At 33.0% G+C, this 26,195-nt stretch overlaps 1 protein-coding gene across 1 annotated transcript; it reads left to right on the top strand.

Annotated features, from left to right (window-relative positions):
* Positions 1–35: 35 nt before the first annotated feature.
* Chordc1 (cysteine and histidine rich domain containing 1) lies at positions 36–16,814 on the top strand. The gene is made up of 11 exons (XM_026413882.2): positions 36–232; positions 3,680–3,729; positions 5,848–5,904; positions 6,541–6,698; positions 8,333–8,436; positions 8,949–9,007; positions 11,877–11,947; positions 12,848–12,953; positions 14,157–14,276; positions 14,773–14,835; positions 15,078–16,814. Exons 1-11 carry the CDS (start codon positions 169–171, stop codon positions 15,222–15,224), a joined length of 999 nt encoding a protein of 332 aa, XP_026269667.2. The 5' UTR covers positions 36–168; the 3' UTR covers positions 15,225–16,814.
* The last annotated feature ends 9,381 nt before the right edge of the window (positions 16,815–26,195 follow it).

Raw genomic sequence — 26,195 nt, 5'->3', positions numbered from 1 at the left:
GCGCCTGCGCGACCGGAAAATTCGCGAAGGTTCCTGAAGCGGAACCGGCGGTTTCCGGAAGCCGGCAGCCGCCCTAAGATTCAGGTCAGCGCTTGCTACAGCAGAGTCTGTCGCACTGTCCTGCGGTTCCCGGTGTTTGGTCCTTGCCTGTAACGGTGGGAGAAGAAGATGGCCCTGCTATGCTATAATCGAGGCTGCGGCCAGCGCTTCGACCCCGAGAACAATTCCGATGGTAAGAGAACCGCGCTGCCAGCTCCCCCTCTCGCCACCCAGCGATCTCGCTGGAGGCCTCCGGGTCCTCCGCGAGCCGCGGTGGCGCCGCGCGGGCCGGCGCCCCTCCTGGGCCTCCGCAGCTGCTGGAGTCCCCTGCCGCCTTCCCCCAGCTCGGCGCCTAGCGAGCGCCAGCATCCGGCAGCCTTCTTGCACCGGCGAAAACCCTGCTCCGTAGCTCCGACTGGATCCACGTGTCTCCCGGTCGACCCTCACTCTCGTATTTCGCCTCCAGTTTTGAACGAACACTCTTAACCTGCGTTCCCGCAGTCTCCTTGGGAAGTTAAAAGTTAAGGAGCCCTGCTAGCTTGCTTTGCGGTTCCCCTAGTATTGTTGACCGTGATTTCTTGGGGAGAGTGCTGGTATAGAGAGAGAGCAAAAGGAAGAGCGATGGGCAGCCGGTTAGCCTAGCATTTAAGTTTTGCCTCATTTTTAGTAGAGAAGTTTGTCTTGAAAGTCTGCTCTACCAAAAAGTTTTCTTTGGTTAGAGAAATTGCTTGATTTTTCTTCTCTGAGTTTTGACACAGCCGCCGTGGTGGCACATTTCATTATCCTTTGCAAAAGAATTTGTATATTCTTTGCAATGACCTCTTCGTTTTAATATGCCATTTTCAAAGTGCCCTAGCGAAGTATCCCTACAGCGCTTAGGTGTAGAGTTCCAGATGTAAAATGAAAGCAACTACACTAGGTTAACGCTGGGAAATAACCACCGAATCTTAATTTGATTCTTAAATGGAAGAAGGAATTAAGCTGATTCCTTGAATATTATAGGAAATGATAGTACTTTCTTAAATTCAGCTAGCATTTATTGTGTTTTTTTTTTTTTTTTTATCCCAGACATTAGTCTGTCACTTTACCACAGCAACTCTGTTAAGTATGTAGTAATAGAACCATTTAATAGATCAAAGGAATTCAACATGACAGTAACGAGGTTCGGCTTTGTGAAAGAGATTAAGATATTTGAAATATTTATCTTGGCAGGCAGGTGAATTGGTGACATCATTTAAAATAAGATCATTGGTGCAAGCTTTTAAGGAAAAGATAAACCCAGTTTATGTATACTCAAGTTACTGTCCTTGACATTTTTATAATATAAACGTGATATTACCCAAAGGGAATGTCAAGATGTTTCAGTGGGTAACAAACTTGAGAAGAGGAATTTTTAGTGTCTAATGTTGGTAATGTTGATCGCCTTGTGTAAAAAATGAATGGTGTTTTTAGGAAGTTATCTTTGGATCTTCAGCTCAGAGGAGTTAAAACTTTTTGTTGGAAGTCAGTGTGTCCATGTGGAAATGGTGCTGTTCCTGAAAAAGAAGAGGGACCAGGAAAGCCAACGGTGTAAACAGCCCCATGGATTGGTGGTCAACAGTACTAGATGCAATAGGAAATTCCAATAAGATTGGTGAAAGTTTATTCACTTAAGAAAAGTGGGAATTATTTTTAGAGACTTTGGATAAATAGGCTAAGTAAATTGGTTGAATGGAAGATCAAGGAGATGATAGTAAGGATTAGAAGATAACTAAAAACACACTGTAGACATGATTAGGAGAGACTTTTTATAGAATATGAGAGGATTGACCTTGTACAATAACTAAAATGGCATATTAAATGGGTAAAACTGAAGGTACAAGCAAGTTCCAAGTTATCTCTTGCATGGAGCTAGATGGCTGGTTCCATCATTCTTTAAAAAATCTTAATCTACACTCAGTACTTTGTTTCTTGGTGGTGTGGCATAATTATCATACTTATTGATTTCTCTGAAGATTTTTTCCCTATGAACAAAAATCAGACCCTATTCTAAGATGATAGACATTTTAGTTTGTAATACAAATTTAGCAGGTGATTAAGTAAAAAAAGACATGGTTGGTGACTTGCATATATTAAAATACTTTAGGGAAAAGCAAAACTTTCAGATAGTATTTTATTTAATCCACACATATGAAGAAACTGAAGAGCAATACAATGAGAATTTTAGCCAGGGTCAGACCCAATGTGAAAAGCTCTTGATAGTTAACCACTGTGGTGTTGTAGGTTCTTAATCTATAAAATTTGATTTAAACAAAACTGGCAAGCCTGATAAAAGCTAAAGAAGAAAATGTCCATCTGCTTGTTACTAGCTTTTGTAAACAGTGATTTTCTAATTTTGTCCATACTAGTTATAGGATTAAGATCTGAGTCATTCCTGCTGCGATTCTGCCAGAACTGACCATTGTTAAGAGGACTATTGCCTCAGACAATTTATATTATACATTGTAGACTTTATGTCTGTACATTAAATTTAATATTAGACAATACCATATTTCTTCTCTACTTCTACTCCCCTTTCAATTTCCTGTCCTGCATACACATTTCAACTGCCAACTTTCTTTTTCATAATCTCTTCCTAATACATGGGCTTATTTGCTGTACTAGGAAAATACCTAACACTTTCTGACCACATTAGTATAGTATTTATATAACACATGGTTACTAATTAAGTAATATTGGATAAGGATAATTAATTCAGGATAAGGAAATTGCTCTGGGTACAAGGAATTAATAATTTTAAGGTAACACAGGAATCAGGTAGAGGATGGAAAGATAAACAGACTAAAGAGCTTGAGTGAGGTAGCCTCATGAGAAAATTACAGAGGTGCAAGTTGACAGTTTCTCTAAGTTCATTTGCTATCTAGCCTGAGAATAAGTGTGTCTATATTATCTATTTTTTTTACAAAATATTCTACATTGCTAATTGTAATAAATAAAATTTTTTAAGAGAGTTAAGTAAAGATTGGTGGCATAATGGGGTTGGGAAACAGAAGCACTGAATGATCATGACAACCCCAATGAGTGTAGGATTTACACTTCTTTTTAATGAGGTTTGTACCTAGGAATTGATAACCTGTTTAGGACAGTTAAATTAGTAGTTAGATATTACAAGTTGTTTAAAATGTGGATCCTGTTCTTCCAAAATATGTTTTGGGGAAATCTCTTGAGCAACCTTTATGGATCAGGGCATGTAGGTACACTTAAGTTTAATAATATTTTTGTAAAAACAGAATAGAAGTATGTTCATAATCTTAGGCATTGAAGTTTGATAATAAACAAAGTTTACCACAAAGATTAGAAGAATATAGAATATATAATGTTATTAATCCTTAAACTGTTCTGTATTTGCTTTTTTTCCCCCTCAGAATTTTTATCTATGGGCATCATGCTCTTGAATTAAAATCTTAACAGTTACTTATATAATATAAGGCACTTTGTGCTGTGCATCAACCAAGCATTAGTGAATTTTCAAGGATCTTCAGTGTTATGTACATTTGGGAAAGGAATTAAATCTTAGCAAACTGAAGGAAATAGTGTTGTATGCATTTTTTCTACATACATTGTAAAGAATGCCTTATTTTTTCTTTTCATTTTTGACCAGATGCTTGCACATATCACCCAGGTGTTCCAGTCTTTCATGATGCATTAAAGGTAGGAACTATATATATTTTCAGTTTCTTCCTATTTGTATAATACATTTAGAAATGTAATAGTAAATATTTTCTCATCTTTTTTTACTGGCATGTCTGCTTTTCAAATGACCATTGTGGGGGGCTTTATGTGTGTATTCCACTAAAAGCAAAGAAGACAGTGAATAATGATGTTTACCGGTTATAAAATATTTTATTTGCAGTCCAAATCATTTTCCTAATGATTTCTTTACTTTCTAATTTTGAAGGGAAATCGAAGCAGTTATGATGAATCTCGGTCTTTCGGTTTATCACTGTTGGCCAATAAAAAAAGCTATGAACTTTAGGAATGATTGTTACAAACATGCTAAGTTTAGAATATGTTTACTGAAGAGAGAGATTACCAGTTTTTCACCTGTATTTCCTTAATGTTCTGGAGAATTACCAGAAATAATAGAGTGTTTTCTGACCATATTTTTTATGATGACTTTAAAAAAAATGAAAAACGGATACATTTGAGGAGTTTCCTTTGTGTATCTAAAAGAAAATGCTTCCTGGTGGCTGTCCTGGTTTTAGGTACTACTGCTTTTATGCTGAGGAACATAAATAACCTTATATGTTTAAATGTTGTTGATTTCTTTTGAATGTTCTGTTGATCTTCCAGAAAGCAGTTGGACTCTTGGCATTTAACTGACGCACAATCAAATTCAAAGTTGTATAGTGAATAACAGTTTTATGTTAGCTTAGTTCTGAGTGGGGAGAACAGAACTTCATTAGGGCACTTTGAGATTTAACTCTTTTTACAAAACTTGATGGGGATGAAAACTGTGTTTCTGTGGGGATATTTATTTTGCTGGTGGGGGAAGGAAATGGGGATTTTTCTCTTTTCTGGATTGTCATTTATTGATTATTTTTCTTTTATTTCTTTTCTCCCTATACTATTTCCTCCTCTCTGCTAACAGTAGAAATACTTGACTTTGCAATCTTTAGCTTCCTATTTTTTCTCATTCTGTTTATTTGCTCTCCAATGTCACCTCTGGGCTAATGATTTTTGTAGCATATCTCCATTCATGTATCTGTTCAGCAAGTTTCTAAAGTGAAGTAATTTTTCTGTTTCTCAGTTTTGTGGTTGTACTGTTTATTATTATCTCTGCGATATTAACGCTTTTTGTGGACTTAAACTTTCAAAGATTATTGGATTTCACAACCCAGACTGTTTGGGTGAAATTTGTGCATCAGTATAAAGTCACTAGTTTTCTATTTAATCAAGTAGGAAATTAAACTTGTAAAAGATAGGACATTTTAATGCTAGAAGAATATAATACTCTAGGAAAGTTCTTCTCAAGAAAAGACAGTTAACAACCTTATGCTTTATATTGATCCTTTAATTATTTTACTGAGGACTAGCAAAAGACCCAGAGTAGAATTTGAAATAGCTACCTTGTGTCATATGTGTATCCCAGTATTTGATTTAATTGTGTATATATGGTAAGACATCAAATCTTTCTGACAGGATAACTGTTTTGAGATAACGCTATCAATGCTATTAAACAGTCTAAGGTGGTGGGAATTGGTTTCCTACATCTCTATTCAGAGAAAATAAAACTTAAAAGGAAAATTGGGTTATAGGTGCTTAAAATTTTCTTCAAAAAAAAAAAAAAGAAATCTGAAAGTACATGTTGTGTAAAAACTCAATACCAAATTCTTTATGTAGTTGAGCATATACAAAGTTAGTCCCTAATCCAAATTTGGGGCCTCTCATGTCTTGAGATTTCTGCCTTTCTTTTCCCTACTCTCTGTAATACGTTAGTAGAGATGATAACTTCACAGCCATTTTTTTAAGGCACTTGATATTTTGTTCAAAAATCACATAGTGTAGTACAGCGTAAAATGTTTTTCTTCTGAAAATTAGGAACTATTCTTAAAAATAAGCAATTTGTTTTAAGGTGCTTTCTTTCACGATAGGCCATAATACAAATCACTGTTTTTTTTTTTTTTTATCAAAATTTGAAAAAAACACTTTAAAGCTGTAAAATATGGAAGTTACTTCAGGATTCAAGGAAATAAGTATAAGAAGAGTGTTTCAGTGGGTTGTGCTTTCCATAGAAATAGTTTTTAAGTTTTTTCTTATGTTTTATAGGGTTGGTCTTGCTGTAAGAGAAGAACGACTGATTTTTCTGATTTCTTAAGCATTGTGGTAAGTACTATTTTTTCCCTAGATTATCTCCCTTAATGTACATTTTATGGAAGCTCCAGATTTGGGTAGTCCTGTTATCTATTGACTCATCCTCATCAACTATCAGATAGCACTTTACTTTTAAAATGGAGTTCACCTTCCTTCCACAGCCTTTATAATAATTTATCTGCTTAGGAAATAAGATTTTAAGATATTAATTATTCATTGGTTATTTTATGTTTTTGACGTTAGCAGTATTAAAAGAACATCACAGAAGAAAGTGAGTGGTGGGCAACCATTTAAAGTATTTTCAGTTAGGAGAAATAAACTGTTATGATATATAAAGATACCATTGAGATATAACATTATTTTATATTCTACTAATAAAAAAAAGTTCAGTATTGTGGCCTGTATTTTACAGGTAAGGAATAAGATTTTGAAAGATTATCTTGCTTAAGGTCATACAGCTTTTAGGTAGAACTGGTACACAAATTGAGATCTTGAGTACAAAAACTTTGCATATAAATATTTAGAGGTACAAACTCATTTTCAAATTTAGCAAATATATTTAGTTCATTAAAATAAATCAACATAATAAAAGTGTTTCTATTGTGGCATATGACAAGATAACTCTTAATGAATGCCTTTCACTAACAGGGCTGTACAAAAGGTAGACATAATAGTGAGAAGCCACCTGAGCCTGTCAAGCCTGAAGTCAAGACTACTGAAAAGAAAGAACTATCTGAATTGAAACCCAAATTTCAGGAGCACATAATTCAAGCCCCTAAACCAGTAGAAGCGATAAAAAGGCCAAGGTATACCTTTTATAGTTGCTTATTTTTGTCACACTTGAATAATAGCATTTGTTCATGATATTTCTATTTATCATTTTGCATGATAGCATTTTTCTCTTAAATGAGCCTTTAATTTTATCCCCACTCAACTTGAGGCATGTACACAGTGAAACTTCATTGCAGATTTGTTTGTCATACCATCAAAACTACAGATTTATCTATTACCAGGGTAAGGGATTCACACTTTTTTTTTTTCACTTGGCATGTGTCTTCATTGTGGCATGGTGAAGTTCTGTGAAGTGGTTGTTCTTGTATGAATTCTGAGAACTGATGGTATTCCTAACTTTTTCTCTATTGATCTTAATCTTAAACATTAATCCAAACATTAATCTTTACTTTTAGATGCCTAAAAACTGTTGTTACTAATACTGAGGAATATTTTAATGCATTTGATTCTGAAGGCATATTTCTTTAAAGTCTCTTAATCTAGCTTTTGCTCATTTTTAACTAAAATTCAGTTCTTCATAATCATTTTCTAATCAAACAGACGGCATATTGGGTTTACTTTTGTTAGGCTAGGTCTTCATAATGCACGTTAAGTACTGAATGTTTTAGAACCAAACTACAGAACTCTAAGTAGATGGTAAAATTTTTTTTTAAACAGCTCTGAGAAATAATTGACAACACCTATTGAAATATGTGTTCATACTGAGAACTTACAGTGTTCCCGAAGTTTTCTCTATTGATCTTAATTGAACATATTTATAAAGTATTGAATAATATGGGACCAAGATCAGATCCCCAAGAGACTTTTAGTGTTTGCTCATTAGTATTCTTGAGTACAGACCATTGTTAAACTATTCAGTAAATTATTTTACTCCAACTCCATTTATCCATAATCCTGGGATACTTATCAAATTCCTTGTTAGCCAATTTGAAAAATTACTGGAAAAAGATAAGGAAACATTTTATCCTAATTAATTTGATGATACTACAGAAATTATGAGGATAAAGATTTTTATGCACTTGTTAATGTCAGTTTTTTTCATTGTGGGTATAGCATGAATAGAATTTTTACTTTTATTGCTTTATTAATATTCTTGATATTTTTGAATGGACTTAAAGTGGAAATATAAAACTTAACCATTATGAAATGTTACGAGGATTTTGTTTTTAACCTCTTCCCATACAATTGTATCTGAATTTATAGTTCCATCTACCAGTATCCATATATAGTAAACCTCCCTACTGGCAGAAATGAGTATGGATTCACTGCCTGTATGTTGTGTGCATAGCATTTTACTTGGGCATGAAACGTAGAAGAATTCCACAGCCCCTTCCTCGGAGTTACTCATCTTGTCAAACATAGATTCCTAGTCTTTACTCTCTTTCCACTGGTCCTGATGATTATTAATTGAATGTGCCTACAATAATGTAATTACTTGAGACTTAATGTTTTAACATAAGAAAGATCTTTTCTACTAAAATGTAGATTGTAAAATATAGCAACTATTTGTAAGATACTTCTTATTAAGAATAACTGGATTCATAAAGCATTTAACATCTCAAAAAGAAGGTTTTAAGGTTTTTTTAGTTTGATTACAAGGACATATTTGGTACATTAATAATAGTAACAGGGTTTCAAAATTCTCCAGCCCAGATGAACCCATGACAAATTTGGAATTAAAAATATCTGCCTCCCTAAAACAAGCGCTTGATAAACTTAAACTATCATCTGGGAATGAAGAAGATAAGAAAGGTAAGATTTTGTTTTATTGTATTATAATTTTTTCTATCCAATAAACTTTCAACCAAAAGTTTACTAAATATGACCAATTGACACATTATAATAAAAATATTTTTCCCAAATGCAAAATAGTAGCTCAGAATAAATGTGTAGTTTATTCTATTAAATTTGAGAATCTACTTAGTTTTTCTTTCTCTATGGTTTATTATTTTTTAATAGTTTAATTTCTTTGATAATCAAAAATGTTTCTTTGTGTATGATGTAAAATATATTTAATGTTCTATGTCATATACCTAATACTGTAGGACAAAATTATCCTTTCATAAATTCTCTTTGACGTGGTTATTAGATAAGTAGTACGTTATAGAATAAAAATACAACATATATCCTTTTGACACTACAGAAGAAAACCTAATTATAGTGGATGAATATTATATGACTTTTTGTAGAAAAGTTGCATCTTAAGAATGGCACTGCAGTGAACTTCTGTTATTTATTTATTTATTAATTTATTTTCATTTTAGAAGATGACAGTGATGAAATTAAGATTGGGACCTCATGTAAAAATGGAGGGTGTTCAAAGGTATGTATTATAAATCTTATTATGTTATGAAGTAGAATTTTAATTTTGAAGAAAGAGGGTGCAGTTCATTCTCAATTTAGAAATTAGTTGTGTGCCTGTTATACATTTGGCAGTATGCTGAGGAGTAGGGCTGTAAACATGGAATACAGACTAGAATCATGTGAGTCTGTCTAATCACCATTTATAAGCACTTTCTATGTGCAGTACGTTGTAGAGGTGGGAAATACTGGTTATTACCCAAAAAAATCTCTTTTTTATGGAGCTGGTATTCTAGTATGGGCGCAAATACCAAAAAAAAAAAAATGTTAAATATGAATTCAGGTAGATATGAAACAAGTAAAAAGAAGGAACTAGAGTGTTTGGAGTTGGGAGTTATCATTTAATAAAATTGTCAGTTATGTTCTTTTTTACATGGTGACAGAATCAGAATTCTTTATAATATAGTAAATGAGTTGTATACCTGGGGGAAGAGTGCTATAGATAGAGCAAGCAGCATGAGTAGAGGTGTTAGAGCTTGGCTATTCAAGGAATAACAAATTCAGTCAAGCGAAGTGTGATGGAAAATTACCTATCTTAGGAGTTACAAAAGGATGTCTGTGACTAGTGAGTAGCCAATATATGCTGAAGAACCGCAGTGGAATTGGAAGAGAAACCAGCTTGGATGCTATTATGGACAGAGAGATTAGAGTTTATTGAGAAGTTGTTATGTATGCAATATGATCAAACATCTCAATGAGACCTTATCCTGCTTACTTTGTAAACATTTTCTCCCTCTCTTTTTCTCTCCATGGCCTTTAAAACTTTATGTCATTTCACTACTATCTAACTTGTCCCACCACTCATCTAAGGTTTATAATGTTTTGGTTTGTTCTTTTTATCTCTTGATGCTTTGAACAGTGCCTGACATGGCAAATACATGTAGAATGTATAGTATAATTGGAAATATTGGTAGCACTTGCTAATGAATTGCATGTAAAAGGAAGTTGGGACTTGAACATCTGGGTGATTGCTGTTGCCATTAAATGAAAAAGTGAAGATGATGAGAGGCCAGGTCTTTGTTTTTCTCTTCTGTTAAGTTTAAAATCAGGTTGCTGATTAAGGGGTGGAAATAAAATTATTCATATGTATATGAGGTAGAAGTAGTAGATAAAAGGAAATTATTAATTCTTGGAGTGAAGGCAGTACAAATAGTAGAGTAATGGAAGAAAGAAGATCAAAGAGAAAGTGTTAGGTGAGTTTTGAAAACAATGAATGAGAGTTATGAAAATATGGGGGCAAAATGTATTTTAGTAGCTGTGATAGCAATAGTATAAAGAGAACGTTGAGTAATAGGAATGTTATTCAATTTGCTATTGTGGAATTGAGATTAAAAGAGGTTAGTAATAGTAATGGTCAAATCTTAATAGTGCTGGGAAGTAAGACCTTACTTTAGATTATGGAGACCATTATAGAAATTTTAAATCTTTTTCATGGAGGTATATAACAGAAATTTGTTAAATCATGTACAAATACAAGTTTATAGCTAAGGGATTTTCAGAGGAAACACATCATCATGGTAGAGCACTCTTACCATTCATTTTTCCCTTCTGCAAAGGATACTGCATTTTTCTATCAACATTAGTTGTGCCAATTTTTAAATTTAATATAAATAGAATCATAGAGCATGTACTTTCTTTTTTGTCATCTTTTGTTTGGTAGGTTCATGTTTGTTGCATATAGTCATGGCTTTGATATTTTTTATTTTGTTTCATTTTGTTCTTTTTTGAGTTGCCATGAATATTTTCTCATACAGGGGCACATTTAAATGTGGAAAGCACCTGGAGCTAATTATTGTATTAGGTGTGAGGTAAATCACTCACACTTTATAAATTAAGAAAGTGATAGTAATTAGATATTTTACTGAGATAGCAGAAATCAAAGGATGAGAAATGAGGTAGTAGAAAACTTCGTATAGTGTAATTACCTAAAGTCTGCTAGGTCATGAGTAGGGCTAGGAAATTAAACCAATAGATTTTTTCAGAGTAACAGGATTTCATGATAGACTACATGTAGGTGGACGGAGTGGAGAAACTAAAGAGCACTTACAGATATTGATTTTGAGAGACTACTTATGATGCCATCATATAAGATGGGAAGAATAGACATGGGGAGTTATGGTGATAAGTTTAAAATCTAACATACTGGAATTTATGTGCTCACATGATAACTTAGGAAATAAACACGCTTAATACTTCAGATTTACAAAATGTAAACATCAAATTTTATGTTCTGTTCATGTAGCTAGTTACTATAAATACAAAAGTAGAGAGAAAATAGGCTGCTGGCTGCTTCCATGTTTTATTAATCTAACTTGTGAATTCATCTGTAGAGATTTTACATATAGCAGTTTATGGGGCCTAGATCATACAAACAAACCATGAAGAGATCCATAGATATAAATATAAGTACATCTGCAGCTCATTTTACCATTTGAGGGAAGAGAAATAACCAGCACTATAGAATTTCCAGAATTATGTATTAGATTTCTGTTAGCATTATCAATTTGTTAATTGATAATGCTAACAGAGTTTGTTATATACCTAATCATGCTGTATCTCTTTCTGATGAAGATTCTAATCTATTTTGAATGTTTCTGTAAATTTAAATACATGAATATGGTTGAATTTCAGGCTATGAAAACATTTAATATGTTATCTATTGCCTACTTTTTTATTTGCCTTTTCACAGGAGCCTAAAATTTAACCATATGTAAAATGGAATAATTTTTTATTTCTTATTGGAATGGCCTGCAATGGAGTACTAACAAATATGTGTAAGATACAACTGAGAGATAAGGCAGCTAAATTTGTTTTTTTCTTTTCTCTTTTAGACATATCAGGGTCTACAGAGTCTAGAAGAAGTTTGTGTATATCATTCTGGAGTACCTATTTTCCATGAGGGGTAACTTATGCATGACTAATTAAAATACCTTATGGTAGAGATTAGAAACTTAAACCTTCATATATTTAGGTACTTACCATGCAGTGTTATTAAGTATTCTACTTAAATTGCTGTTTCATTTTTATAGTAACTTAAAAATACGGGATTTGTCTTAACAGAAGAAAAACAATATTACAGTTATTAAGTGGCCATTGTGATTTAAACACTGTATTTTCCATTTCAATGTGATGCTCTTCTTAGTTGGGCTAAATTCTTTTTTGTTTGAAAGACTGTCTGACATTTGGCAGCACATTTAGAATTTTGGCTCAGGGGCAATTAAGGCATTACTACCCAGGAAAACTCCTATTTTTCCAGTCTTCAATTGAGAGGTTGTCTGTAGTTTAAAGAAATAGGAGTGCTTTCAAAATCTTCCTCTGTTTCCTTATGTTTCAAGACTCAAACCTGAAACTGTTGCAATTTTAGCTTCCTGTGTTAGATTTTTCTTAAAGAATGATAATTTTCTTCTACTTTGAGATTGACCATCACAGGTTGTGTAAACATTAGTTGTTAATTTCATAGTCTTTACCAGGTTATTGAAATGAAATGATTATAAATCTTGTTGTATCACTTTTTGTTAGCTTCATGAGGACACTGGAGTGCAGGCTACCAGTGGAAAATTGATTGGAATTTTGTGATAGTTTTTAGTCTATGCTCAGGAGCTTCAAATTTACATAATAAGTGGCATTCTCCTTTTTAAATTATTGTCTTTTCTCATGTGTGTCCATTTTTACTGTAATGTAACTTAAGCACTGGTAAATACTAAAGTTGCCCTGATTTTTAAATTATACTTGCACTATAATATTTCTATATTTAATTGATTGTGAGGTTTTACTTCTGAAAATTTTTTATAATTATTTGAAGGATGAAATATTGGAGCTGTTGTAGAAGGAAAACCTCTGACTTTAATACCTTCTTAGCCCAAGAAGGCTGTACAACAGGGAAACACGTGTGGACTAAAAAGGATGCTGTAAGTAACCTTTTCAAAATAATGACACTGAATTGTGTTTGAGTCATTTTTGAGAGATTTGAAAATCTTTCATTTTATATTTATAGAGGAATTCTCACCCTCACAAATATTTTATTAATATTTTGTTAATGTATCCTTCTTTGTTGTCGTCATCACCTTCATCGTGCCCAACCCCTACACCACAGAAAAAACTGGTCTGAATCAAACTCTCAGCACTGCCTGTTGAGCAAAATAGCTGTTGCATATGTTGGTGTAGGTATATGGGTTTTTGTGAAATACTAGAGCCTGTTAAAGTGAAGCTTATTATGAAAATTAATTTCAAATCCTGTTCCCACATTATGTTTTGTTGTTGTTTTTGGCCACTTAAAACTTTAACCATTTACAGATGCACAAATGCCTCATCTAGTGGCCAAGGAGTAGATTGCAGACTTGTTTCAGTAGAATTCTTCTGAATTCCTTTGCTTACTCTGGGGAAATATTAATTAATCTTTCATGCTGTACTGACACTAATAAACTCCAAATAATGACCCTTTTCAGTTCAGATGGACACAATAATATCTTTATTTTATTTATTTTTATGTGGTACTGAGGATCGAACCCATGCGAGGCAAGCGTTCTACCTCTGAGATATAACCCCAGCCCCAAAATTGTACTTTTTTAAAAAAACTTTTTCATACTGGGGATTGAACCCAGGGATGCTTAACCACTGAGTCACATCCCCAAGACAACAACTTAACTTCAAATATAGAAACCTTTATTTTTTGTATTGAAAAATACATAAGGACAAGAGGATTATGTGCAAATGGTCATTTTTTCTCCCAAATTATTATTACTTGTAGAAAATATATTGAAGGTTTCCATATTTGAAGTTGTTGTCTTGTTTATCCCACTGAAGCTTTCTAATTTTCAGTCTTCAAAGAATGTTTTCTAATGTTTTCATGCTTTCTAATTTTCAGTCTTCAAAGAATGTTTTAAAAGAGGTACTTAGTGGATAATAGGATTTAACTATTAAAATACTCTTGTATTGTGTTATTTTATAGTTTAAACCTCTTGGTGGAAACTTTGGGAGTTGATTGTCCTAAAAACATTATGTTCTTAATTTGCATAGTAATTTTCCTCTACTTTTCATGGGTCAAATTCTTCTTTTGAACAAGTTAATTATATGGTGCTTTTTAAACTTATAAAGGTCTTCTTACATTTCAGGGGAAAAAAGTTGTTCCATGTAGACATGACTGGCATCAGACTGGAGGTGAAGTCACCATTTCAGTATATGCTAAAAATTCACTTCCAGAACTTAGTCGAGTAGAAGCTAATAGTACATTGGTAAGTACACTAAACAGCTGAATCTAACTTGTCTTGCTCACATTGTTTTGACATTACTGCATTATGAAATACTGTTCTTATTTCAATGGATTTTAAAATCTTTCCCATATAAACTGGGCATGATGACAATGCCTGTAATCCTAGCATCTGGAGAGATGGAGGCAGGAGACTCCCAAGTTCAAGTCTAGACTCAGAAACTTATTGAGATCCTGTCTCAAAATAAAAAATAAAAGCTGGGAATGTAGTTCAGTGCCCAAGTATCCCTGAGGTTTCAATTCCCATTACCAAAAACAAAAAGTCTTTTCCACATCAAAAAATAATTTTAAATTATATTCATGGAAACTTTTATGAATGAAAATCTAAAATTTATTATAGGGTTTTTTCCTAAAGCATATTGGAGATAGAGTAGCTTATAAAACTTGCCTGATAATGTGGTATTTTTTCATCCTCAGTGTGAAACTTCAAGTAAATTTTTCTCTTCTATCTTTTTTTTTAGTTAAATGTACACATCGTATTTGAAGGAGAGAAGGAATTTCATCAAAATGTCAAATTATGGGGTGTAAGTATTATGAACCCATCAAAATTTCGGGTACCATTTGTAGAATAAAAGGCAAATACTTTAATAAGTGAACTACAGATCTGTAACTTTATTGTCCTTCAAAAAAATCTAAATATTGGTATACATTTAAATGGCCTTAGAGGCTTGAGATTGGGATTTTTAGAATAAGGAAGACCAATATTTTCCTCTGGACTAAATGAGACCCAAGTTTATTTACTCTTACGCTCCTTGATATGTTACAGGTGATTGATGTAAAACGAAGCTATGTAACTATGACTGCAACAAAGATTGAGATCACCATGAGAAAAGCTGAACCTATGCAGTGGGCAAGCCTTGAACTACCTACAACCAAAAAGCAGGAAAAACAAAAAGAAGACATTACAGATTGAAGTTGGGGGAGGGCTGTTGCCTATTTCAGAATTCTGAATGTGTGGTGAAGTGGTGGCTTGCTGCTGTAACTTTTTGTTGTTGAATCAGGCATTTCAGGGTCATATTAGGTTTTTGTTTTTAAAAGCCAAAGTCAATTTACCTTTTTGTGTTGCCATATTTTGCGTTCCATAAGATTGATTATTCATATCTTCTCATTGGTAGAACCATAGTTATGTCCCTTACTTGAAGAAGCTGGAAAATAGCTCGAGTGTAATTGCAGTATTTCTTAGTGTATTATTATTATGTTAAACAAAGAAATAATAAGGGACATTTGTTTTTTATACTTCTGTTATCTTATAATTATTAAAGCAAGATGAAAATGTCAACTTTTTAATCATTTTTTTTTTTTTTTCCCTCTTTGTGGACCTTTTGTTCCTATAATACTTGAAAATCTTCAAGGAAGAAATGAAGTTCTGCATTGTTTTTGTTTGTTTTTGTTTTCCATGTGGGATAGTCACTTTTTCCAAGAGGACTATCCTAGGTAAAGTGGGGGCAAAATATATGCACTGACCAACAAATTACAGTTTATTCACGGTTAATTTAATTTTAAAATTACATCATTACCTATATTACTTGCCAAATAGTATGACTTAAGAGTAAAGGAAACAAGACTGGAGAGAGATCAATTTGGTTAAAATTCACTATTTTTATAAGACTTAAGCAATAATGTTAAAAATCTTTTCTCCTGATTAAGGGTCTTTATATGATGTTATGACTAAATGGTACCTGATTTTTCAGTCTAAACCCTCTTAAAACCTTCAGTTACCTATAAAAAAAAACAAAAAACTATCTGGCCTTATTGATAGAAAAATACCTAAAATTATATCTTAAAGGTTTGTGGAAATACAATAGAAAATGAGAAAACTAAATACATAAACTTTGCTTTATGCCTACTATTACATGTAAAATAAAATAGCTTAATTCTCCCAGAGTCATTTTTTTTTAAAGGCTTTCAAGTAGAGCTTGACAATTATAGTAATACAATGTTGATCGTATATTGTATTGGTATTAAATATATGTAATACATGCTTTGATTTATTTATGCTTCTCAGACCATTAGTGAATAGATCGCTTTTTGAGGTAATACAGAGTTCAAGAAGGAAATTTTAAAGAAATGTTATGCCATTCAAACTGGCATACCTTAATAAATTTGGTTATTATTTAGGCTTATACAGATAAATGAAAGTCAAAAAGTTTTCCAAACCCCTTGAGTATATTCTAGGTTAATAGAACTCTTGCAAAGAAAAGTGTGCAGAAGTACTATTTTAGTTCATAAGAGGTTTATATATATAATTCTGTTACTCTTAGCAAATAACTAGTAGATATATTAGTTATAATAATTATTTAAAGATCTAGCTCTGACACAGTTTTACAAAGTTTGGCACCCAGGCTTTGTTGACATTAAAACAAATGGCAAGAAATTTGGGGCAATGAAAGTGTGATCCAGATAGAGAATGTAACTATTAGTATTGAGAGAAGTATTTAAAGTTTTGACAACTTGTCTTTTTGGAATTAGTAACCTGTGTTCTTTGTAGACATGAACCTTGTTTGGAGAAAGAAATTGATTCGTAAATTTGATTTAAAGTAATTATCATTATACCTTTTGTAATGTTTTCTTCTTGAGTCTGTTTTCTCCTACAAAATGTCTTCATTTTTTAGGATTTAAATATTATTTAAAGCAGGTGAGAAATTCAAACCTCAGACTTAGTTACAAAGCACTGATTATTTTTTTTCCTTTTTGATACAACTATGTAGTCTAGTTACATTAGTGAAACTCATAAAAGGATAGATAGGTAGAGTATGTTTTACTCTATCAATTTTTCAAAAAAGTTAATAAAACTTGTTAATTTACTAAGTCATTTGTCTAGAATTATGCTATGTCTTTCTTTGCATTCAAAGTAATTAATATAACAAAGCAGTCGAAAGCTGGGTATGTGAAACATTTGGTAACTGACTTCAACACAGGAAACTTGAAATGCCATTTTTATTGCCTAGCTAGCACATTTGCTAATATAAAGAAAGTAATGTTGAGCTTTTTTAACCTCTTATTTTGAGATAATTTTAGATTGAGTTGCAAAAAATAGTAGAAGTTCTTTAAATATCTTTCTCTTATGTTAAAATCTTACATAATCACAGGACTTTTATACAGCTAAGAAGTTAGCCTTGGTACAGTAATGTTAACTAAAATAGAACATTTAATTTTAACCAGCTATTTTTAGTAAAACTCTTAAAGATCTATCCTATTCTTGAGTCCTATTCTAGTTGTAATAATTTTAGTTAATATAAATGATTAAAAATATTAACAAACGTTTACAGACTGATGATGTAACTTCTTGGTGTACCTATACATGGCAAAGGGCTGATTTTACTTTATAATTTCATTTTCTGCCAGAAATTTTAATTCTTATTAAGTATAAATTGTTCAGTTTTCTTTAGACAGTTCTTCAAGCTCCAAGAATGAAGAGAACCTTAAAGCATTCTTGCACATATTTTAAGGGGCCTTAAAGCTATTGTTTAACCCATCCCCCACATTTAAGAAAACAACAACATTCATTTCTAAGCCTGTAAATGGAGGCCTTGAATACACAAACAACATGTAAACTTTGAAAAATTCATTCATGAGATCTGGTATCCATTTTAGGGCTGTTTGAATGTTAAAAGATTATTTTTTGTTGTTGTTTTATTGCAAATTAAAGTCCAGCTTGTTTTAGTGTTGTTTTGATAGATTTTTGTTTTTCCTTTCCTTGTTTGTTTGATAGGTGAGAAGTTGTTTCTCTTCTAGCTCCTTCCCTACATTCTTAAAATTTAAATTCATCCGGTGTTGCCTGGCTTGCCTTTTCTAAATTGATTATAGATGCCTATGGCTTTGTGCATGTGGCATTGTCCCTAAAACACAAGGCTTGAAAAGTTTTTTTTTTCTGCAGAGCATTGCTTAATTTTAAGTTTTCATGGTGTTTGTTGATGTAGTTTCTCTAAGAAAGTTTTCTAAAGATTTGTCTTTTCACTAAATGCTTAATTAATGACTTTTTTTAATTCTCCAGTTTAGTAGGACCTCTTTAATGTACAATAAAATGAAATAAAACAACAGTTAAACGTTTTTATGTTGCTTAAAGCTGCATGTTAAAATAGTTTGTTATTCCTTTTCCACTAAGCAGATATCCTGTTTAGATTGTTAAATTATTTTTTTAAAGAGATTTTGCCAATTAAAGTAATATTAGTGATTCAGCTTAGAAAAGACAAACCTCCCTAAATGTACTTCACTTCTCCAACAGAGATATTAAGTGAATGTATTAGTTTTATTTATTTATATTAATTTGTTATTACCTGTGTCCTTTTCAGACTGCATGTAATCTTAACTGGGTGTTTTGACCATCGGTATTTCTGTTTTTTAGTAAAGTACTTAGCATATTAGTTGGTTCTTTAAAATATCTTACATGCAGCAATAGTGGGCTACTCACTATTCAAAGAATTTAAATGAGTATGAACATAGTCATAATAAGGTAGTTTCTGTTGATATATTTCAATTGGGGAATATAACAATTATGAGATAGTTTCTATTGTTATATTACAGTTGGGGAAACTGATTTATTGCTCTGGTTCAGCAACTTAGAGTTTAAACTAGTGAGTTGGGGAGTAAAGATTTCAGACTTAGGCAGCCTGACTGTACTCTGTGCTCTTAACCACTATTGTGTGCTGCTTTTATTTACCCATTGAATGCATAAGCTTTGCAAAACATTGACATATAGCATGGAAAATTATTAACAGTATGTTGATAACTAGGAACAAATTTTTTGTTAGATGTGTTTGGTTAGAAAATAAATTTATAAAATAAGTTACACAGTCCTTTTGCCTGGATGGTTTGGTTTTAATAGCCTATTAAAAACTTATCACTTGTTATTTGACAACTTTTAGAATAGTCTCAGAATCCTCAATGCAAAATACCATAAAAGTTTCCATTGCCATTTTGTTAATGACAATACATCTTTTAAATGAGAATTAATATTTCTGCATTAATGAAATGGCATAACTACTGAAGTATAATCAGGTTCTTTGTTTAATTTGGAATGTCTGGAACATCTAACTAAGAATATCGGAAGATAGGATTGTAAACATGGGGACTAAATAGTAAAGGATCATTTGCATTTTGACTTCATCATCAGGCCAAGATTATCAGAATACCATTTCTAGACAAACTCTGTCACTATCAGTAGAAACTTATTGGAAATGCAAATTATCAGGTCCAAACCTAGACCTACTACATCAGAAACTGGAAATAGGGTCCAGGATGTGCAGAATAATTTCTGGATTCTGATAAACAGTAAAATTTTCAAAATTTTAAAGCCACTAAGAACATGGTAATCTCAGTAGGCTTATGTTTTTTTAATGAACTTTGTCTTAAGAAAATTTGGGATTTGTAGAACAAAGGTGACGATATTACAGAGTTTCTATGTACACAACTAATTTCACCCTTCATTGACATATTAGTGTAGTAAAACCCATTACAATTAATTGAACCAGTATTGATTCATTATAAACTATAGTCCATGTTTTATTCAGATTTTCATAGTTTTTGCCCATTGTCTTTTTTCTTCAACTGTTTTGTCTAGGAGACCACATTATATTTAGTCATTATTCCTCCTGTGTTTCCCCTTGTTTTTTAGTTTCTTAAACTCAAACACTGACAGTTGGTGTGGAGTATGCTATAGAATGTCCCTCAATTGGGATTTGTGTAGCTGCTTTTTTAAAGATTGCACTTATTTATATGTTTGGGAAAGAAAAAACACAAAATTAAAATGCCATTCTCATCTTGTGATATCAAGGGTATACAAATACTGTCAAAGTCATTTGAGCAACTGACTTGCTCTATGAAGATCTCTTTTATTCACCCTGTTGATCTTCCTCCTACTGTATAGTTCATATTCATGAGGGTGTGGGGAGTTATTTTCTTCCATTTCCTTTGGGACAGAATATAGAAGCCTCTGCACAGATCTTTCTTTTTCCATTAGTCATTCATTTGTATTAGTATTGACTCATAGATATTTTATATTTGTGGTTAAAATTTAATGCTACTTTTTTTTGCTTAATTTATTCCAAGTTATTAACAGTTTTTTCAGTTGGCTCCTATTTTAAATTTTTGGCATAGTTGTTTCACTGTTGGGTTTTATGTGTGTTTATGATTTTTCTTTTAGTGTTTGTGTGTGTTTGAACACTTATTTTGTGGCATTTCAAGATGTTCTGAGCTCATTTTGTGTATTTACTATCCAAATTGAAGAGTCAGCCATTTCTTTATTGGAGAATAGTTTAAAAACCAGCATCTAAGTACTAGGCATGTTTATTGCAATTGGAATATTTTTGCCCTTAGGCAAGGAAACCTGTTTTTACTAACTTGCGTGTTTCTAATCATCTGTATCTTTGTTAAGCTAACCATGAACTCATGTCTCTTAATTCATTACTACATATCATTCCAACCTTCTTCCCTTGCTTATCTGTAACTTCCCATGGGTTCCAAATATACTATATCCCTTTGCTTAATTCTAATGTAACATATTGCAGTGTTGGTATTGTTAACCCAATTGCCAATGGGAAACAACTTTATCAACTACAGTGTGTGCATGTAATCTTTAGTTTTAAAACATGTCTAGATACCTGCATATTCAAAAAGTTGAGCACTTCTTCCTTTCATCTCTTTGTTATATTTGTAATACAGTGTGTATTTTATAGAAAGATCATTTTGATAAAAAGGAGCATTTAGAAATGGTATAAAGATCAGTTAGGATCAGGGCATAAAATACAGCAGGAACCAGCAGTAAGAGGAGATATATGAGAGACTCGGTGTCTTGAAATGGAAGGAATTTGGTACTAGAGAGAAACTTGAAGATAACTCCTAGGTATGAGAATAGAACAAAACAGAAAATCTAGACAAGATTTTGGAGGAAGTGATTTTGTCAATAGGACTGTAAAGTCAAATCTTTACAAGTCAACATAAGCTATCTGGGATGACAACATTAAGGTCTGAAGCTTGCAGTGAGGGATCTGGCTCTCAGAATTTGGAAATCACAACTAAATAGGCATAATGTAAATGCATCACTTAGCTTTTGGGAATGCAAAGTTGATGCATTGTGAACTTTGAGGGTATGTTATTCTCATTCAAAAAAAACTGATAATTCTGTTTTTGAGTATTATGTAGTACACAAGTGTGGAAAAAATAAGTAAATCCAATATAGAATCATATAGGTGTATGCTAAATATTGATAGTATGCTACCCAAACTATCTGAAATGGGTCCTCCATATGAAAGAACTTTTTGTTATCAGAAGAATGGGAAAGGAAGGCTGAGTGAACAGAAGCAACAAAAGTCCATTACAATAGACCTTGATCTTGTGTGTAGCAATGATAAAGCAACTTAGCCACTTAGAGGAAAGTGTCAAGTTTTATGTGTCAAGAAAAGCCACATTTAAAAAATGTTCATTACTTTAGTCTTATTATAATTAATGAGACCATTATAATTACAGTTCTTTGTAAAACTTTAGGTTCCCCACTAAAGAAGTCTGAATTTTAGTAACCGATCCCAGACTACTAGAGACCAACTTTGTCCATTTTTGATGCCTTAAAGAATTCTTTAAGTCCCTTTTGTTTCCCAATAAGGTTACTAAAATTTATCAGCACAAATGATGAAGTAGGAGGCAGAGAAAGGAAACAAATTTGTAAAGCCAGAAAGCCTATGAAAATGGATAATGGAAATCAGAATTACAAGATGGTTAGAGGAAATCTAGTCCCATTTTTTTTTTTTTTAAGGTAGGGAATTAAATCTTTCAGGAAAAGTAGGTGTCTAATTACTTCAGTAGAGTAGAGGGCACTTCAAAAATTACATTAGTTGTCTAGGCTTAGAAATTTGAGAAGTATTTTTCACAAGTAGTAACTTGAAGCTGCAGACTTGATAGCTATTGCACAAATAAAATGTATCGAGCACTTTGCTAAATATGTCAGGTTTTGATTTACTCTTAACACCATTCCATGAATATACTGTGTTCTGTTATCTACATTTAGAGACAAAAGAAACCTTCATAACTTGCCTCAGATGGAAAATGGTGAGATTCTGTTTCAAAATTAGTGACTTATGGTTTAGACATTAGGTGTCCCCCCAAGATAATTAACACAAGAAGGTTTAGAGGCAAAATGTTTTGTTTTTTTTTAAGATATGAGGGCCTTAATGTAATCACTGTATTGATTAACTACAGGTGGTGACTCAGGTAGAGTTGGTTGGAGGAGGTGGGATGATGGAATGGGGCCAAGCATCTTGGGATTTGTATTTTGTTCCTGGTGAGTGGAGCACACTCTGCTTCTTGGTGGCCATGTCCTGTCCTGTTTTCCTCCACATACTTTTGCCATGATTTGTGCCTAACCTCAATCCCTGAGGAATGGAGCCAGATATCTATAGACTGAGACCTCTGAAACCACGAGCCCCTGAAATAAACTTTTCCTCCTCTAAAATTGTTCTTGTCAAGTCTTTGTCAGAGCAGTGAAAAAGCTAAATAAAACTTTTTTTTTTTTCCTTGACTCCAAGGCCTTAAATTTTGGACAGTGAGACAAGACATCCAAGTCAACATGAAAAACCAAAAAATAGACGGCCATATCTTAATGAAGTTTATCCCTGCCTTTTTTAGAATCAAATAACTGAATTATTATATAAAGAATGTGCTGTCAGTTTTTGCAATAGTCAATTGAGCCATTCACTTTTTAAAAAAAAAAAAAGAATTTTTTTTTATTGGTTGTTCACAACATTACAAAGCTCTTGACATATCATATTTCATACATTAGATTGAAGTGGGTTATGAACTCCCAATTTTACCCCAAATGCAGATTGCAGAATCACGTCGGTTTTTACATAATGCCCTATTAGTAATTGTTGTATTCTGCTACCTTTCCTATCCCTACTATCCCCCCTCCCCTTCCCTCACATCTTCTCTCTCTACCCCATCTACTGTAATTCATTTCTCTCCTTGTTTATTTTCCCATTCCCCTCACAACCTCTTATATGTAATTTTGTATAGCAATGAGGGTCTCCCTTCATTTCCATGCAATTTCCCTTTTCTCTCCCTTTCCCTCCCATCTCATGTCTCTGTTTAATGTTAATCTTTTCTTCCTGCTCTTCCTCCCTGCTCTGTTCATAGTTACTCTCATATCAAAGAAGACATTTGGTATTTGTTTTTTAGGGATTGGCTAGCTTCACTAAGCATAATCTGCTCTAGTGCCATCCATTTCCCTGCAAATTCCATGATTTTGTTGTTTTTTAGTGCTGCATAATATTCCATGGTGTATAAATGCCACATTTTTTTTTTTATCCATTCATCTATTGAAGGGCATCTGGGTTGGTTCCACAGTCTAGCTATTGTGAATTGTGCTGCTATGAACATCGATGTGGCAGTATCCCTGTAGCATGCTCTTTTAAGGTCTTCAGAGAATAGTCCAAGAAGGACAAGAGCAGGGTCAAATGGTTGTTCCATTCCCAGCTTTCCCAGGAATCTCCATACTGCTTTCCAAATTGGCCGCACCAATTTGCAGTCCCACCAGCAATGTACAAGTGTACCCTTTTCTCCACATCCTCGCCAGCACTAGTTGTTGTTTGACTTCATGTTTAAAGAGCCAGTGAGCAGTTAACAAGAATAGGGATGGATACTGCAGGACTGAGTGAAAGTAAAAGTCTCATGGCTATGAATTTGTGCCCTACAGGCATTTTGTTCTAATAATCTGTACCTATAAATAGCCTTGGGCTGATCATCAGTCGGAGTCACTTTTCTTTACATCTCTGTGTTAGGTGTAGACAATTAGAAGGCAATGTACATAGATGGTTCTCTTTGAATTAGTAAAAGAGAAGCAATATGTTAAAGTTATATAGTATATGAGGCACACAAAGTTGAATCATTTCAACTTGTGTAAAACCGAGGAAAGATAGGAAAGATATCCCATCACATTACAAGAGAAAGAAATTTAAGAAAAAACAGTTCCTGAACTCTTGGTGTTTTAATGAAGAACCACATATAAAATTGTTATTGGACACGTCTGCGTAGTTTATCTACTTTTTGTATTTATGTTTTGTCAAACTCTTGAAGTGTTGAGATTTCTGAGTAGTTTTTTTCTCTCAGAAGAACTGCTTTAATGGATGTGAAATTTTAAGTTTTACTTATGTTTTTAATAAGATGAAAGTGTCTCTTTAATAGTGTAGTCATCGCTTTGCTTAATTAGTTTTCATCAACAAATGATCTTTGGTGTGCTGGGGATAAATGATCAAATAAAGACACTTTACTTTCAAGCAAGATTCCAAAAAGAAAAACAAGATCATTAAATAAAAGTATGCCAAGCTGGGCATGGTGGTGCCTGCCTGTAATCCCAGTGGCTTGGGAGGCTGAGGCAGAAGGGTCACAAGTTCAAAGCGAGCCTTAGTAACTTAGTGAGAACAGTGTCAAAAATAAATAAATTTATATATATATATATATATATATATATATAGAGAGAGAGAGAGAGAGAGAGAGAGAGAGAGAGAGAGAGAGAGCGAGCGAGCACTGGGGGTGTGGCTCAGTGGTTAAGTGCCCCTGGATTCAATCCCTGGTACAAAATATATATATATATATATATATATATATATATATATATATATATATATATATATATATATATATATATAAATGAAAGAGTGGCTGTGGAGCATATTTGGTACACTTTATAGAAGTACAGACAACAAGAGTCCTGAACAGAGGGGAGGGAAGTTCATGAAGATGAGAATGCAAAAAAACCTAGAGTGGAAGGATGGCATGGCTACTACCCCTTGCACCAGTTCCTAAGCAAATGTCAGCATTGGATTGGGACTTCTCTTAATTCTAGTACAGCATTGCAGTTAATACAGCCTTCAAAAATCTCTGTTGATTATCTCCTAAATTAAGGTGGCTCAGTCCATGCCAAGCCTGAACTTTAGCCTAATGCTTAGAATTGGAAAGAAAACAGTTGGTGATCTCAGTTATCCAAGTATTCAGAGATGGTTAGCACCTCTGATTTTCAGTGCTTCCTTAGTTCTGTGGAATCTCTGAAAATATCTTGAGAAAGTTTAAAATATGAAAGTATTTCTAAAAATATTTGTTGTCTCTAAATATATTCAATCCAATTTTTCCTAGTTGTAACTGGAGCAGTTGTCTGTCAGTTACTACAACATCCCCAGGAATGAAACTCCCTATTGAAGAGATTTTAAATAGTGCATGTATACTTACATTTAGGAAGATCATTCTAAGTATAATTATGGATATAAAGGAGAAAAGGAAGTGGAATGATCTCAAGAGAAGTCATCATTTAAGTGAAAGATGGCTTCTCTGAATTTAGATTAATTAGGTTGGAAATTAGAATATAAGAACTATTGAAAAGGTAGAGGTATAGGCATGGTGGTGCATACCTATAATTCCAGGTACTGAAGCAGGACAGACTGTCAGAAAAGAGAATATAGAGCAAATGACTTCATTGTTAGAAAGCAACAACAAGGGAAGGCTGTCTAGCTTTTACCTATGTAGCACTATCATTTATTTGGAGGTGACTATTTTACCCTAAACTAATTTCTACACTTAAAAGCTCAAGGATCAACTAATTGATGTTCTTTAAAGTATGAACTTTGGGAAAATATTCAGATGGCCAGTGTGTGTATATGTAAATGAGTATTACTTATATCCTCAGAAGAACTGCTAAATTAGAAACCTGGAAGAGGATTTATATTTGTGAAGTGTATTGCATCCCATAAATTCATATACTTTTTCCTGTTCAAAATGAAATTTTTTATTTTACCAATTATAAAAGGAATATATCCTGATATTAAAAACTTAAGCAACCCAGAAAAATACTGAGTCTTGCCACCCCAAAGTAAACACTGTTGACATTTTGTTGATATTTTTATAT

The sequence above is a fragment of the Urocitellus parryii genome, chromosome 4, assembly GCF_045843805.1.
Source record: "Urocitellus parryii isolate mUroPar1 chromosome 4, mUroPar1.hap1, whole genome shotgun sequence".
Taxonomy (NCBI): Eukaryota; Metazoa; Chordata; class Mammalia; order Rodentia; family Sciuridae; genus Urocitellus; species Urocitellus parryii.
The sequence above is the reverse complement of the archived record's forward strand: the minus strand, read 5'-3'. Positions and strand labels throughout refer to the sequence as shown.